This window comes from Corapipo altera, unplaced genomic scaffold, assembly GCF_003945725.1.
Source record: "Corapipo altera isolate COAL_440 unplaced genomic scaffold, ASM394572v1 113, whole genome shotgun sequence".
NCBI classification, from domain to species: Eukaryota; Metazoa; Chordata; class Aves; order Passeriformes; family Pipridae; genus Corapipo; species Corapipo altera.
The window spans coordinates 6,274,240-6,291,381 of NW_020884895.1; the positions used below are offsets into that span (position 1 = coordinate 6,274,240).

The window sequence follows — 17,142 nt, forward strand, 5'->3', positions numbered from 1 at the left end:
TTAAGGAAAATAAAAGAGCAATATCCAGACACCTGAATGTAGACACTCACTTTACATCAGATTATCTTCACAATGCATTTATCTGATGTTATTAGCTGAAAATAAACATGCATTTTGAAAAGAAAAAAAAAAAAATATATTCCCAGAATCATTTCCACAGCTGCAAAGGCAAGCACAGAAAATATATTCTTGTCACTCTGTTTTGTTCTTTAAAAGAACAGACAAACCAGGGCTGAGGACATCTTGTAAAAAGTCATGATGATTTATAACAAAACATTTTAGAACATATGTTGCATATGCATGGTTAAAACCACGACACAATGTGCTATTTTCCAGCTCACTTCTGCTCAGCTTGTTACTTCAGAGGAGTAAAATATCATGAAGTAAAGGACAGTAAGGACAAACTGAGATTATTAGGCAGGACACATCTAAGCATACAGAATCACAGGGCTGACTAAAAATAAAGTAGGCACACATTTCCATCACAGCATGTACCTCTTTACCCATACCCCAAGCAGTGGCAGTAGTTCCCTGTGTTTGCTGTGGACGAACTGGCTAAGCTCCATTTAAGAATGACACAAGACTAAAGAGGTAAATGACATGGGGTTTTTAGGATACATATTTGGTGTTTAACTTTAGTTGAACAGTGTGGTTGGTAAACCTTAGCCAGGTTCCAGACACCTACCCAGCTGTGCTTTCATTCCCTCTACCCAAGAGGACAGAGGGGAAAATAAGATGGAAAAAATCACTGATCACAGTAAATACAGGGAGATCACTTATCAATTATCATCAATGCTGAGTGTCAGCAATTGCCAATTAAAACATATTGGATAGTGAGAAACAAAACCAAAAAGACTAGAACAGCATCTCCGCATTGCCCTTTTCCAGGCTCAGTTTCACTTCCCTTTCTCTCCATCGGTTTTTTCCTCTCTCAAATATGTTTTCAGAGGCATCACTGACTTCGCCAATGGCCTCAGCTGTGGCCTGCAGCGGATCAACACTTCAGAAATTCCTTGCTTTCCTTGTCCCTTATGAAATCTAACCTTATTAGCAATGTTTGAGGAATGCTTGTGTCAATTCCTCTGTCTAAATAACGTTCACTAGTCACAATTATAGGGAACCAAGCATTTTCCCCCGTGTCACTGATTTTTTCACCCAAATTCCTGTAATATGGCTCACATGACAAGCTGTTACAATGACTCAAAGCAGGGACTATTTCAAAACACACCCCTTTTTCATACTGCATAACCTCTGCATAACAATTCTCTAAAATAACATTACACTTGAAACTCCAGCTGATACCATAAGATTGTATTTTACAGCTGTTATATTTCAGCAGTTTTAAGCTCACAGTATTTTCTATGATGCCATCTGAATTCTTCATGAAATATTTTCCATTCCCCCACTGCACAGATAGGGATTTTATTACGAGGCACCTTATCTCATGGGCAGGGTTCTTAATGTTTATCACAATGCCACTTTTCTATTTACATACCAGGATTGACAAATAGATTCTATCCATATTTTTGTTTACTGAGCCGTTTCTTGTGCGGAAACAAATTTGATTTAAAACAGCTCTGAAGTCTAGTGATGGAGAAATCTAATATGTGTCTGCCATACAAAGGTGGGTGAAAGAAGTGCAGCAGTCAAAAAGTCAAAATGGAAAAAGAAAAGTAGATGGGGAAGTCACTCAAGTTTTATGCTGTTCTTCTAAACTTTATTTTCGGGATAATTTTTTGCCACATATGCCTCTTATCTCAGGCTTCTTAATCCCATGTGTTTAATTCCTTAAGTTTCACCCCCTGGATCTGTTTAAATTCAAAAGCAGGAACACAGAAGAAAGATTTCTAAAAATTTAGGACACTAGTCTTTGGCAATCAGAATCACGAAAACAGAACTGATGCTCACAAAGGCTCATACAATTGTTTCAGGACTGAGATGACACAGGAATGGAAGAGTCTTAAGAACAGAAGAATTAAATTATGAAACAGAGAAGGAGAAACTTTTATATAAGTGCTGTTCACTTCCCCTTGTCATCATCACTTTTTTCCCTTTGTTAAACAGAGATCAATAAAATCATCTCACTCATAGGTAGTTGGTATCTCAAACTCATCCTCAAGCTATTTCTATACATTCAAAATAATTAATATACAGTAGTGTAGCATTTAATCTTCATGAAACAGAAAATTTGAGCTGAAAGCTCATGAGAATTTCAAAATTCTCTCTGAATTATTAAATAAATCCCATTTTTAATGCTGCCAACTTTGAGAAAAGATCTTTTCCTGAAGACTTTTTTTCTAGGAAAAAACTGAAGCATTCCAGTGCTCTGATAACACAGAGAAAATTGTTTTCAGAACATGAAAAACATAGGCAGCAGCATGAAAATACAGGTTTTCTACCTTTTATTCACTGAATACAGTGAATACAGCTTTGGATCACTCATTTTACTAGGAATTTCCCAGTAAAAGGGAGAATGGTGGTAGGAGCAGTCCCTGAGATAGTGATAGTAACAGTTCTACTGGCAAAGTGTGAAGTGCAGATGGTGCCAAAGATATGCCAGTAACTTAAGCAGGAGCTTCCAATAAAGTCTCTTGTAGTGTATATTATACTCAGTGAATCAAAGCGAAAGGGGCAACCTGGGCTCTTTGGCTATTTTATTGCACACTTAGGCAGTTTAACTACAGTGTGTGCAAGTGCATCCCTCAGGGAAAAGGCTGGGCTCCAGATGTGTCTGTATTTGTCCCAGGCATAAGCTATCTCTAACCAAGTTGGTTCAGAGTCTCCAGAGAAGAAAAGTCATCATCAGAAACACGGAAATTATTTCCATCTGATCTACCTTTCACTGACAGAACCATAAAAGAGAGTTTCCTCAAGTATTCCTTTGAGCTCTTTCCAGCTCATCATTGCATTCAATGATTAAAATATAAATGATTTTAGAACGTGTTCTCCTCCTGCTTATGAACATTGCTCAAAGACTTAAAACCACAGACAAGCCATCGATGTACTTACAACACCATTCTCCACATAATTAAGCTTCTTTTTCCTAAACTGGAGATTGGAATGCACACTGCCAATGAGATCTTTTACTGACAGAAAACCAACACATAAGGTTTAGACACTGAAGTGGCACCTTCATGTTAGTATATCTGTTTTAATTAGCTTTACTTTTCATGTAGGGTAAATAAAACATTAAGGAGTCAGCCAGACAGATACACGACAAACTGTTGCTCAAACAGCTCCATGAAATGAGCAAGAATAAAGCTTGAAGAGTGTTATATTTACCTCTGTAGCTCCCAGGGCACTTTTAAGAACACTGGGTCAGGTACACTGAGACATTGAGAAAATGTGCAATTTCTTTCCCACTGAGCTGTCAAGGCATTCATGCTGTGAACAGCTAACACCCCTCTTTGACAACCAGGCAAATATTTCTATTTTCTGCCATTCTAGTCATGAAGTATCTCAGCATTGCCTCAGTTGATTTAGTGCCAACTCAAGTCAGACTTTAGATGTCTGAGCTAGTAACCGGACAAAATATTCTTGATGAAGCCTTGTCACAAACTCATAGACTGCTGTTTAATACATTTCCAAATAGTTAGATAGTAAAAAAGCTGTAAAAGCTGAAAACATTGCAGAGAAGCAGAACAGACATTCACTGAACTGCCAGATTGGAGATTTAAGTAGCACATGCAAGTCAAATATGCTGCTGCTTCTATTTATTGTTAGCATTGCTTTAAAAAAAAAACAAACAACAAAACAACCACATAAAGTTATGTAAGACTATGCCATTCCTTGAAATCAATTCTCTATTTCCCATCCTTTGAAAATACACGCACCTAGAGAAGCATAATTGATAACCAAGTCTATCCAGGTAGAACTGAGGCAAGGTTAAATGAACACATCCTATTCAAGTGATAATTGCACACAGATACTATAAATATTATTCTTTTTCTCAAAACTTTTCAAATATAAATGTCTGTTCACACTGCGCTTGCACCTATTGACCATAAGTTTCCATTAACAATGGAATAAAAGTGGAAGACAGAATGAAGGGAATACTTCTTTTGGTGGGGACAGATCCCATGAAACCTGCTCAGAAACCACTGGATCAGGACTTCACAGCCTTTTTTTTTCATGGGATAAGAATAAGCAGTCAGTAATAATGGTTCAGCGTGTGAATACTCAAATACAAAAAGCAATAAAATAAATTATTTAGAGTGCAGACTTTGTGCCAAGAGCTCAAAGCACTTTTGAGACTGGATTCCATCCTCTAAGCCACGCTGCATTACACGCTCCCTTACTCAGAGCTTCTATTTCAGGCAGGATTTGGCTTAGTGTTTTAACTCCCATACTTAAAATCTACAGAGAATGAAAATGTCCATTAACTGAATATGCCTTGAACAGTACTTACCAATACTGGCATAGCCAGGTGTTGATGGATCTCCTCCGCTGTTCAAGGAAACCATAAAAGCTTTATCAGCAAGATCTGTGGTCTTTGGTAAGTCACAAGGGTCAGCGTAAAGAAGAACACCACCAAAGCCTACATCTTCCAGCAGGGAAAGCTGGGGGAGCAAACCAACACAGGTGACTATTAACAACAGCAATGCCAGAACACATTATGATTTGTTTAAATGAATGTTGAGATAGAGGCTTTACCATGCATCAAGCTCTCACCACACAATGCTCTGTACAAACCAGTTAAAGACAGGGGCAGTGTCACAGCATTGGTAGCATAGAACCAGTAGTTATGAAAAGACAAAATCAACCCCCCCGAAAACTATTTGAAGTCATGTTTCCCAACTCATGTCAAGAGCTTCTTTCAAAGTCTAATGACAAAAAAAAAAAATCTTACTTTTACATAGCATGTAGCATTTAGAGGAAACACAGTGCTAAGAATGACTACAGTTGCATTTGAGATTTGAAACTGCTGCGTTTTCACCTCTTTTATTTTGACAGAGAAGGGTGGTGTGTTGGAGATTTCCTTCAGAGGATGTACTTGCCATGATTCCGTCACATACACAAAGAGATATGACTGGAGTCACTTTTCTCCCTGCTCATTGGACACTTGCTCGGCTTACAACCCTAACAGATTTTCATGTGATATAAATACCACCCTGAAAATGCCTCAGTTTTGAAACTAATCTCACTAAAACATCTTGAGTTGATCCTCCACATATCTAAGACATTTTTCCTTAGTTTACCTCCTCAAGGACACACACAGAGCACACACTGGATGTTTGCATACACTGGCACAGGATTTCTGGACACAGTCTTCAATTAAGACAGAAAATACAAAGAGTTTACAGATAATTAAAATAATAAAATAAAATTTAAAAACCCAGTCTATCTTATCCAACCTTGGAGTTTGCCTCCTGTCAGACAAACAGCTTTTATTCTGTCTCATTAGAACATCAAAGCTTGAATTGGAACTTCTAATCAGCTCTTCCAAAAACCTAGAGATCTGGGGCAGAAAATCAGGCAAACTTCCCCAAAGTCAAGGACAAAAGCATCCAAGTACTATAACTTGTAGCAGCCTTTTTGACTGAAAAACCCCAGGTTTTCCCTTTCACAGAGAACAGAAAAATAAGGAGATTTTATTCCAAATCATACGAAATCGAACTGTAATGCAGCAAATACTCCCATGAAAGGAGATGACCTTTTTGTGTAATGCTCTGCATATTTGGAATTGACTGAAGACTACTACAGTGATACAAAGCTATATTAATTTCCCAGACAGAAGTAATTCGGATTTAATTTAAGGATTATCTTACTATTCACTGTGCTGCTCTACTCACGACTTCCCAAATGGCTCCAAGTGCTCTGAGCAATGACTGCAGGTATGTGGTGTTTCTGAACTACACAACTGATTCCACAGGAACCCGAGAACTTGTTATTACACCTCTGGTTCTTAGTTCAATTGTCCTTCTCCTTCTATATTTTAGACCCTTCATTGTTTCCTGTGTGTGTATATATATAATTTTCAATTTATCTTCTAGCTGCTGATATTAAAGACTGTTTATGCAGAGTTCTTTGTGGCTTTACAAGTATGTAAATTACATTATATGGCATTCAGTTGAAGCCTCATAAGCATTTGGTGTTTAGTTCTGCTTTTCTCAACAGCTAAGACAGAAAAAAAATAAAAATAGCAGCCTACTATTTGCCATATTATAGAAATAGCAACCTACTATTTGCCATTTTTATAAGTAAACATATTTAATATTGTGATTTGGAAAGATTTTGACACTCGTCTGAATTCAGATAAACAGAAGCAACTGAACCTGTGAATCAAATAATCTCACGTATCTTGTTCAAACAAGCAATCTATGGATGAAAAGGGATTCTTTGAGAGAACCCTATTCAGATGAACAGGAGTGTGAGAGTGAGAGAATGGGACTAGCACAGATGCTAGTAAAAAGGGTTAAAAAGGTATTACAGACCTTAAATGTAATGAGGGAATAGAGATTTCCAAAATGGTAAGTTCATTAATTATTGTATTGTTCTGTTTCCAATTCATGTCCATGTTCATATATTCAGCCAGGATTTGACTGCACAAAAAAGGGATGAGAAAACTATGGGAGAAGCGGGGAGATTTAAAATAACAATTGCCTTTTCCTGCATCCATATCCAGTATCTTTTTATTAATCCCTAGTTTATTTAGTAACACATAAGACAGGAAACAGAGATGCATTTTTTTTTTTTAAGAGAGTTTTAAAAACTTTGTACTTTACAAAAATCAGTATTAAACTCCTACACATCTGTTATTCACAAAGTGCAGCAACCACTGCTGCCATGGCCACAGTCTCTAGAAGAGAGATGTGTTGCACATGTGAAATTATAAAACAGCTTTCAGATTTCAGCTTTAATTGCTGCTTTTTAACTTTAAAACAGTGACAGCACAACTATACCAACAATAAATAGGTATTGATGATTCCATTTTCATCTTAAATAAGTCAACAATTTACCAGCCATAAACTGACCTACCACAAAGAATCCAAGGAAGGTATTGCATATTTTTTTTTTTTACATGGAAAAGGTTGTATGTCGGAGGACAGAAATTGTGTGAACAATTTCTATTGCATTTCTGAGACCTTCACCTTGGCATGGCTTGGTGCAGACAGTAAAAAGATACTGTGCCCCTAAAATGGCTGCAGGCCTTGTTCCAAGGTGAAGGAGGAGTTGTTCTGTCAGGAAAACAAGTTTTATGGACACCTACTGTTATCCAATTAGTACTGTACACCACAGTATGTTTTCCTTATGTATCCAATGTAACCTGGGGAAGAATCACATGTCTCTGTGCCACAGCCAGCATATAAGCTGCCTTTCCTCTAATAAAGGGGACATTTTTGCCAATCATATTGATTTGTGTGCAAGTCTGTCCGAGCCTCTCCGCCGATAGTTGTAGATTAATTCCTTCAGGTAAACCAGTGCACATCTATTCAAATCAATGGATTATCTTATATTGCAAAACCATCCAACAGCAAAATCTGCTCCTTATGGTTTTAGGTGTATGCCTCCTCCATCTCTTAAAGCCACAAACATCTCAGAATAAAACAGAAAATGCAGAATCCTTGAAAAGAGATGTTGGTGCCCACTGTTAACCCTTTAGTTATTTATAGCTGCTCAAATCCTCAGTTTTTAGAGTCACTTAAAAAAATGTAAGTGTTTCAATCCAGTATATTAAATCAGTCCATAAAACATTCTGGACTCAGTTTGATCTAATATGAGATGCTTTATCAAAGGTTGTGTCGTGTAACTGGGGACAGATTAGCCTTGTAAATTCTACACACCATAAGGCACCATTAAATTGTCTTTTAAAGATGATATGGCTGAAGTAGTGGAAAGACAGATTGCCACAGTCTATAGAACTTGGTTTGGCTCTAATGAGAAAACCCAAAGCTACTTCTCCATTTTAACTGCACCATCTCTGAAATGTGGCAGAGGAAACATTTACCTTTTGCACTGACACACAGGTAACAGAGACCAGGTCTGTACATTTGAGATGAGCTTTACTGCTGAACTTTGGCCACAAACCTACTTCAGGTATTGGGTCAAAAGTAAACAAACTGAGCACAACTCTTTGATGGGGGATTAAAAAAAAAAAAAAAAAAGGCAACAAGACACAGGGGGCTGCTACCTTTCACGGCTGGTTTTAATGAGTTTTATCTCACCTAAGGCTAATGTGTACCTGCATGAACACTTAATTAGGGGTTATATTGGTGATCTGAACACAGGAACAAACCTACCAAAGAGAACAGACTACAGCCTACCTGTGAATCTCCAGCATAATGTGTAGGAGCTGTCCTTAAATCAAGGGAATAAACAGGGAAGCAATGCAGCAGGTACTGGCCTCCAGCTGTATTTGTTATCTTTCACCTAACAGCAAAGTCTATCTCTCTGAAGATCTTTTCCCCTCATCTCCTCAGCTGAGACCATCCTTGCACCTTCCAAGCAAGCGATCAGGTAATCAGGATTCATTATTTTTCAGAGAGTACATTGGACTGGTTACCTGCTAAGCACAGAGCCTCAAGAAAGATTAAAAACATGCACATTGAGGCATGTAGCTGTTTAAGCTGCACTCTCACTTTCCAGCTGAAAATAAAGGATGAGTGGGTCAGCACTACTCGGATGTTCTGCTCATGGGAGCCACATCTGGGGTTGAGTTTAAGCTGTCATTTCATGGGCAGAGAGTGGAAAAGCACATCACACTTCAGTCTCACCTGGGTTACACCAAGTGTGAGCACAGGGATGGCTAAGAAAGGGCTTTCTACACTATTCTCTCATTGCATCTGAACAGCTGAATTGAGTCCCTTTAGTTGATTCCCAGCAATAGTTCTGTTTACAAATAATTCAGGAAGTGGTAATGCATGATCAACTGATGAGGGGCATCACAACATAGTATATTGCTAAAAGTGATGGTTAACAATGCTTATGAACACAACAGACAAAAAGAAAAAAAAGATGATGCAGGTAACTGTGGACTATATCAGCCTACCAACTACATCTAAAAATAACATCTCATTATTAGCAATTCTTCCCACTATATTTGCAAGTGAGAACCTTCTTGTGCCACTGCAGACACAGTTCTCCATCTCATAGTGTTCAATATGCAGAAAACCACCGTATCAGCAGTTCAGTTTGATAGCTATGACTTGTAAGTTATAATACCAGCCCTATTAGTGACAAATATTGCCTTTGTAAGTAAGACTTCTTTAGTCCGCTTTCTATGCTTTTTTTCTTTCCATTTATATGTCTTGGTCCACAGTAATGACTGAACCACTAATCAGTTGGCACAAAAGACTTATTTCATAGAACAAGTATCTCAATATATTTTCTGCAAGTTTAGTGAAAATGGGATATTGAGTAGACAAGAGGCAGATCCTGTTAATACACCTCACTGAGAAGGCATTAATTAAAAGCAGAGAGCCTACTCCTTAATGGAAGGGGGGAAAACAGAGAAGAAATCAAAAGACAGAGAGTAACAATGTAAAAGGATGCAGAAACTTGGGCCACAAAATCCAACCTCGAGAAACAAAGCTGTGAAGAACCTCTTCACTAACCCATGGAGAAACCTGTTCTTTTATCAACTGATACATTATGTAAGATAAAGCAGGTTCAGGGGAGGACACACTGGTCTACAATTCTATGTAGTCTGTGACTTTGCCATCCTTACTTAAAACAAGTAGCACCAACAGTGTGTCTGGAAAACTTGATTTAAAATACAGCAACTTTCAAACCCCTTTCCCCACTTGTATATACACTGATGAGAGATTTTCAGCATTTGATAAATCAAATTCTAGCGCTGGGAAAAAAAATGAGCCATATCTCTCCACTTTACTAGATGTTCTCTGCTGTTCCTATGCTCAACACAAATCCAGTGACATTTTCTTATTAGATCCAATTCTGCTTTCAACTGTATTACATATGTCTTCAGACTTCTGATTCTTACATACAGTTAAAATGTATCAGTAAATAAAACAATATAAACTACCTGCACAATGGTATTTAGGAGTTGTCTTTTACTTCATTATCACATATTTCCAATGCTATGCTAGCGTATTTTAAAAGTCTACATTTCAAAAAGACCTTTAGCACACCATGCTGTGTTCACTCAAAAGTGCCTAAAAAATGTAGTTCTCATCTTCAGAAGGCATTTACATACATGGATTTGATTTCATATTATTGAATGTGTGTATCCTGGCTGTATCCTCACTCCTGTACACAGGTAATTATATTAATACATAACATTAGGCTATTCATTGAAACTACTCACAGGTTTTTGAAGGCCTTTCTATACAAAAAATATGTCTGTGTCTGGTATAGTAACAAAACCCTAAATGAAAGATGCTTTAGCTATGAGCACTTACAGAACGCTTAAGAATGGGAATTTTTTAAACCTTAATAGGGCAGTTTGCGTTCCTTAAATCTCTTTAAAGCTGCGCACAAAGTGGCAAAAATTATATTTTGCACAAAGACTGTGTCACTGTAAATGAAATCACAGCTCATTAGACAATAAAGGCCTTTAAGTGTCAGCTACTGAGAGTGCAACAAAAATAATATGGGATCATGTCGTTATTCTAGCATACAATCTATTCTATATAACTTTAGGCCAAAAGTCCAACTATACTGTTTATTACAACAACTTATTACAAAATTACTGTTTGTTACAATACTAACATAGTAAAACATGGATGTAAAACATGGACATAACACATTCACAAATAAAAAATTATTTCCCAATTATATGTTGATTGTCTGTACATAACTGTCATCCCCTTTTCTCTGCCCCTTCCAGGTAATCCACAAAAATTTGTATGCAGAATTTTATATTCAAAGTAGTTTAAAGAAGAAAAACTAATTATTAAAACAAATGATACAATATACACAATGATATGTCAGAGGAAGAAAGAAAATATCTCAAAAATACGTGAAAAAATACATATATGTATTTATTATATTTTTAAAATAAATATCTTCATAAAAATTGCAGAAGCTGTATCTCCTATAGTCATTACACTGCAGCACAATATCAGCAGTAATTAAACAATAATAACCAGTTTTTAATTGCTGCATTTTTTTCAATTCATAGTGCAATTTGCAAAAGACATGGTTCATTAATCTGAGACACAGCTTTACTAGCTGGACAGGTTAACAGTTATTAACTGCTCTTTTCTACTGAAGTTCCAATTAAAATCATGATGCTTCTGAAAGGATCTCCCATCTCTTTTTATTAATTTGCAGCACGTAAAATTACCAAGCCAGGGGAAAGTTACATTTAAAGTGTTGGAAGATCTCACTGACAGAACATCTTTATTACTGTAACAGATTGTTTGGGTAGAAAACTAAGACTTAGGATGCTGCAGGTATAATTAGATGCCACTGTCCTCTCAATTACCTACTACAATACTTGGAAGATGCAGCGGTAACACAAACAAAACTCAAAGTGGAAAAAACCCCATCGACATAGACATACCTTCATTTATATACCACTCTCCCAAATCGTATATTTTTTAACAAGTAAGGTAGCAAAGGTCCACTTCGGTTTCAGTTTGATTTTTTTAATTCTGTACTTAACGTTTAATCACACCCCTACATTTCCGATCACACAGATCTAGGGACCGTGTTCAAAGGAATTCTGTGGCAAAACTCTATCTGAAGAGGTTTGGGCTTTTGCTGATGAATCCTCAAGGTGCTGTGTTAAGGTTGTAAAAGAGATGGAGCCAATTTAATGGCTGTTACATGGGGATGATGAAAAGAAATACATCTTTCCTTTTCAGCTCAAACACTGTCCTTGTCTAAGGAATGACACTATTGTTATATTGAACAAACAGGACTGGGAAAAGGATTAAGCTGCATAAAACTTCAAAAAGCTACAAATGCATACATGGTGATATCATAAATGACAGGCTATTGCCTTAAAGGTCTTAGAAGGTGAAAAACATACTGCAATGGAATTTAACAAACTATTCCTGGCATCCAGTGACATATAGAGGAACAATACAAAATTAAATACTTTCTCTGCATCATGGCAAGACCTTAAGACTTTTATGTAGTTACTATTAGAGGAATGAGAACATGAAGTGCATTTATTTGTGGAAAGAATCTGACGTGTATATTTAAGATTTTTTAAGACATTTTTATTAATCACTTTCCAAACTAAAACAGTCTTTCACAATTTTAAATTTTCAGAATTTTGACCTTTTGATATCTAAAAAATTATTTATAAGGGAAGGAGATTTCCCTTTTGTATTTCCTGGATGCCCTACAGAATGTAGGAAGAAAAGCAGCAGGGAAAGGCAAGAAACTTTAACCACAACAAAACTGATTCAAGAAGGTTCATGAATATCAGCTTTTAGGAGTAAAAGAATAAGTTGTTTTTCCTTAGTGCAACTATTTTAAGAAGAAACCACTGGAGGGAAGTAGGGTAGGTTCCAACAGTCCTAGCCCATCCATTTGGAGCAGTAATAAATGTCCATACTAGTTCAATCCCTTTCTGCACTATATATGGCCATGAGGAGTCCTTGGAACACTTCAGCCCCACTACAAGTGCTCTTGCAGGAGATGCAGCAACTGAGCTGTCATATAACAAAATGTGCATCCTCAGCCTTCCCACAGACATCTCTCATATACCAGTTATTCATTACCAAAAGTAGAGCTGACCCTCTTCATTCTGAGGTAAAGAAACAATCAAACCCCCCCAAACCCAACCATAACACATTCTAACGTGTCCCACATGTTCTAATGTTGTGCTGAGGGAGCTGGGTCTGTTCAGCCTCAGGAAGAAAGGACTGAGAGGGGACCTGTAAATGTCTATAAATATCTGAAGGGAGGGTGTCAGAGGATGGACAAGGCTCTGCTCCACGGGGCCCAGAAATAGGACAAGAGGTAACAGGCAAAAATAGATGCACAGGAATTTCCACCTGAATATGAGGAAGAACTTTTTTCCTGTACAGTGACCGTGCACTGGAGCAGGTTGCCCAGAGAGAGTGTGGAATCTCCCTCACTGGAGATATTCCAGAGCTGTCTGGACACATCCTGTGCAAGGTGTTCTAGTATGGCCCTGCTGGAGCAGGGAGGTTGGACCAGATGATCCAGTGTGGTCCCTTCCAACCTTACCCATTCCGTAATTCTGCGATTCCCTGCTGGATATTATTCCCCATAGCTTGGGATGCTGTCTGTGACAGAGGCACATTTGAATTTCCTATGAACTACGCTATATTCCAAAGCCACAGAATGGTCACCTTGTCTAGAGCACTCACATTTTGTAAAAAAACTCAGCAGCATTGACTGGAGATGGATAACATGGTGCATAGGCACAAAACAAAAGAAAAAGCAAAGTGGAGAAATGTATGACCAGCACTGGGGATCACAGTACACAATTCAGCTTCTATGCTCCAAAAACTGAGAGCAACACACACCAACAAAAGGAATAAATTGCTGAATACATTAGAGACACCTTAAATTGGCAGAACTCAAACTGGATCAAGAGTTTCCAAGCGTTCATGTATAATGCTGAATCACAATTCAGCTTGTTGTCTCCTACTTTGACTAGAAATCTAGGCACTGGCCTCTGGACAACCACAGCAGTTGAGGAAAAACCTCTGGAGATGTCTTCCCCCCCAGTTCTCTCCAAACCAAAAAGGATTTTGGTTTAGCTTATCAAGAACTGAATGTTTTGTCCTGTACATTTTCATGTTTGCTGCCTGCTCATTGTCTATACAGTTTTATCAAAGAAAAGTAATTTGTTACACATCAGCAGTTTTTAAAAATGGAATTTTTCACAATCGGGTATTTGGACAATTAAACATAAGCCAGATATACTGCCAGTTCCCTGCACTAGATTTGAGCAACTTTTAATACAGATTGAGCACATATTTTATTGCCAGGTCTTGCTTACCACTGCTAAGAAATTCACAATGTTCGATCTAATTAAAAATGAAATTGAACTACAATTCCCTAGAAACAAGGGCTGATTGCATTCAATAAGCTTTACTTAATTTATTTCAGAACCAAAATAATTGAATTGCTTGCAGTCCAGAAAAAATGCTTCATTATTTGATGAGTATATAATACAAAGCCTTTCATATTGCTATTGCATTCCTACATCTTCAGGAAATACTACTTATTTCTAAATAAGCATGTAGAGGAGCGCTGTATGTATAATAAATATCATTAAATATTCAGTAAACATTTAAAAAAAAACAAACCACCAAGTTGGATGAATGTCCAGATGAGCAACCTCCAAAAAGCCAATAGCATTTCCCTGTTCATACTGAAACTGTTGTTTCTGATTATGTTTATGGTTATTTCAGTCTATGTTTGGACTCTATTACAGAGAGAACAGAGTTGAACATCCATCATACAAAAAACAATTACACAAAGATACAATTATAATCTTGCTAAATCATCAGGAATAAACTGATTAGACCCTTTGTTGTATTTTATGCATTCTACTCAACTTTTAATCCAAAATTCACCAAACAGCCAACACAGTCATGGGCCTGAGTCAAATCTGCCAATGTCCCCTTACTTTTTTTTTTTAATTTGTTACTAATTTGTTTTCCTACCACTGGGAAAATGAGGTAAGATAGCCAATCCAATTTTCAAACACTGTCCTCAGCACAGGACACTCCTCATACAAAAAGCCCTGCTGTCACCTCACCCTTCTGTACTTTGTGCAGGGCACAAAAACCACAGGAGGTTTTCTCAGGTGAGGCAGCTGCAGTTTCACTGTGCCAGCAGATAGACTATTACCACAACCACTTAGGGCACCTCATCCAAACTTCAGGGGAGTTTCAGATCTCTGCAGTCTTCTTCTTTCCACTCTTGAACCAAGCCCCAAGCTCCCAGCCAGGAGACATCTCAACCATAGTATCACAGATTGGTTTGGGTTTGAAAGGACCTTAATCATGTAGTTCCAAATCCCTTGTCCACCCTGCTAGACCAGGTTGACCAAGCCCCATCCAACTTGGCCTTGAACACTTCCAGGGATGGGACAGCAACCCGTGCCAGTGGCTTACCACCCTCATAGTGAAAAATTTCTTCCTAATATCTAATCTAATCCTGACTTTTGTCAGTTTAAAGCCATTCTCCCTGTCCTTTCATTCTATGCCCTTGATAAAAGTCCCTCCTCTGGCTCTCCTGAAGCCCCTCTAGGTACTGAAGAGGGCTCTAAGGTCTGCCTGGAGTCTTCTCCAGGTTGAAAAACCCAAGCTCTCTCGGTTTGACTGCTCTCTACATTACCTGGCTGCACACTTCTGATCTCTTCCAAGTTGAACCACCTCACGGTGTGCACTCAGACCACTGCCTCCTTTGCACTTACCCATACTGGGTTTTCATAAGGAAGGCAAGTGTATTCAGAAACCAAAACCTTCCCCCTTGCAGCCTCCAGCCCCATCGACTGTTGTGGCACCAACCTACAGCAAGGAAGGTTTCCTTCACTCCAAAAGAGCAGCACTCATCCTGCAAATTTGCCATGAGTGATTACATTCATGGGTGGTAATGCTTTACACACGCTAAATAGTGCCTGAAATAAAGTGTATTCAAGGGATTTCACCTGTCACTACAGTAAGAGCTATTAAACAGATGTGTCAATCTAAAGCTATCAATGGTCACAGATACATTTGACTGAAGTTGCAGATCAGATACTTGCCTCTGATTAAGTAACTAAGTTATCCTCACACTTGTTTTTTGTTAAATTCAAAGCTGTACTTACTACAAAAACTGATGGCAGCATCATACTAGCCTCGGGGTGGTGGAGGGGATGGCATCTAAGTACAGTGTGAGTACACATCAGGTAGGCTTACATAAGGTAGGTCTTTAATCACCCCAGACCACCAATCAAAGCAGAAGCACACACAAAAAATGGAGACAACAATGTGGAAAACCCCCACCTAAGTAGCTTCTAAAATTACCTGTTAAATAATAAGTATGACTAAGGCAGTACATAATCAGAGAGCAAGGGAAATACCTACTTCCATAAACCCCACTCATTGTGCAGCATATGCAAAGTAAAGTCATAATCTTTTGATTCTCTCTACAATCTTTTCTCAACTAAAATGTAGCCCGTATTTGGGGATATCCTTGGGATACCTGGAATATATATTTTCCACTACTGACAATGAAAGTTAGTAGTATTGAAATGCAAACAGCCCAAGCTGCTTCTATCTCCAAGATAAAAGCAGAATTATGACTTCTGTAGCTCAATGAGTGTAGATGTTACATGGTATCCACAAGGCATCAGCAGATGTTCTCAAAACCCACATAACAATCAGTCATAGATTTTTAATTAAGGCTCATTTGTTGCCCCAAGTAATTGCACATTAGGATGACTGTTAGACTGTTAAAATACAGCTGCCTTCATTGGACCTGTGCAAACCCAATGCCTATTTACTTATTTATTATCCAATTATTCTTACTGATAGATTTTAGTATTTTTTTAAATACAAAAAACCCCAAACCATATTCTCTGCTCAGCTCTTTCCTGGGCTATTACACTGTATCCATGCTTTTAAAATAATGCCTTGAATGTAATATAACAGTCTCTTTTGAGACTGTATAACACTGTTATGTATTTTTAAATTTACATTTGGCTTTATTTTATGTTTCTAAGTGGAACATATAATGATATAGAGTGTGCTATATGTAAGCCTCGGGCATATCTACATACCAACTAGGAAAACTGCATATTATTAATTGGTTAATGAATATTTTAGTTTCATTTATGGAAAAGAGCAGTGTTTAACTACTTGGTTAGCATGCCTTTAAGTAAATCAATACTCAGAAAGAACTTATTTATCTTCCTGATTAGAAAAACAGTCACAAACCAGGAATGATAAAAGAAATTATCATAAAGAATGTGCCACAGTGCATAAAGTCATTTCAAGAGCCCTAAATATTAAAGAAGTTATTACAAACCTTAGCAATAAAAGTTCTTTATAAATTATCAGTACTGATTTCCACTCCTAAGCTCCCCTAGAAATTCCAAAATTAAAAATTAGGCTAGTTTTAATTTTCTTTCATGACTGACATTTCAGCAACTAGAATTTTTTCCACAGGAACTTATTCATGAACTGGGCTACACAGAACATACCACGAATGCATCTTTGATATTGAACAAGGTTTACAGCAGAATATGTAATATACTGA

At 37.6% G+C, this 17,142-nt stretch overlaps 1 protein-coding gene across 9 annotated transcripts in view; it reads right to left on the minus strand.

Moving 5' to 3' along the window:
- The window catches only part of NAALADL2 (N-acetylated alpha-linked acidic dipeptidase like 2), a 473,876-nt gene that overhangs the window by 143,582 nt on the left and 313,152 nt on the right, over positions 1 to 17,142 (minus strand). For all 9 annotated transcript variants that reach the window (XM_027647488.1, XM_027647489.1, XM_027647490.1 and 6 more), the window contains one exon: positions 4,409 to 4,559. In XM_027647488.1, coding sequence (XP_027503289.1) covers positions 4,409 to 4,559 — 151 coding nt within the window. The remainder of the gene's footprint in view (positions 1 to 4,408; positions 4,560 to 17,142) is intronic.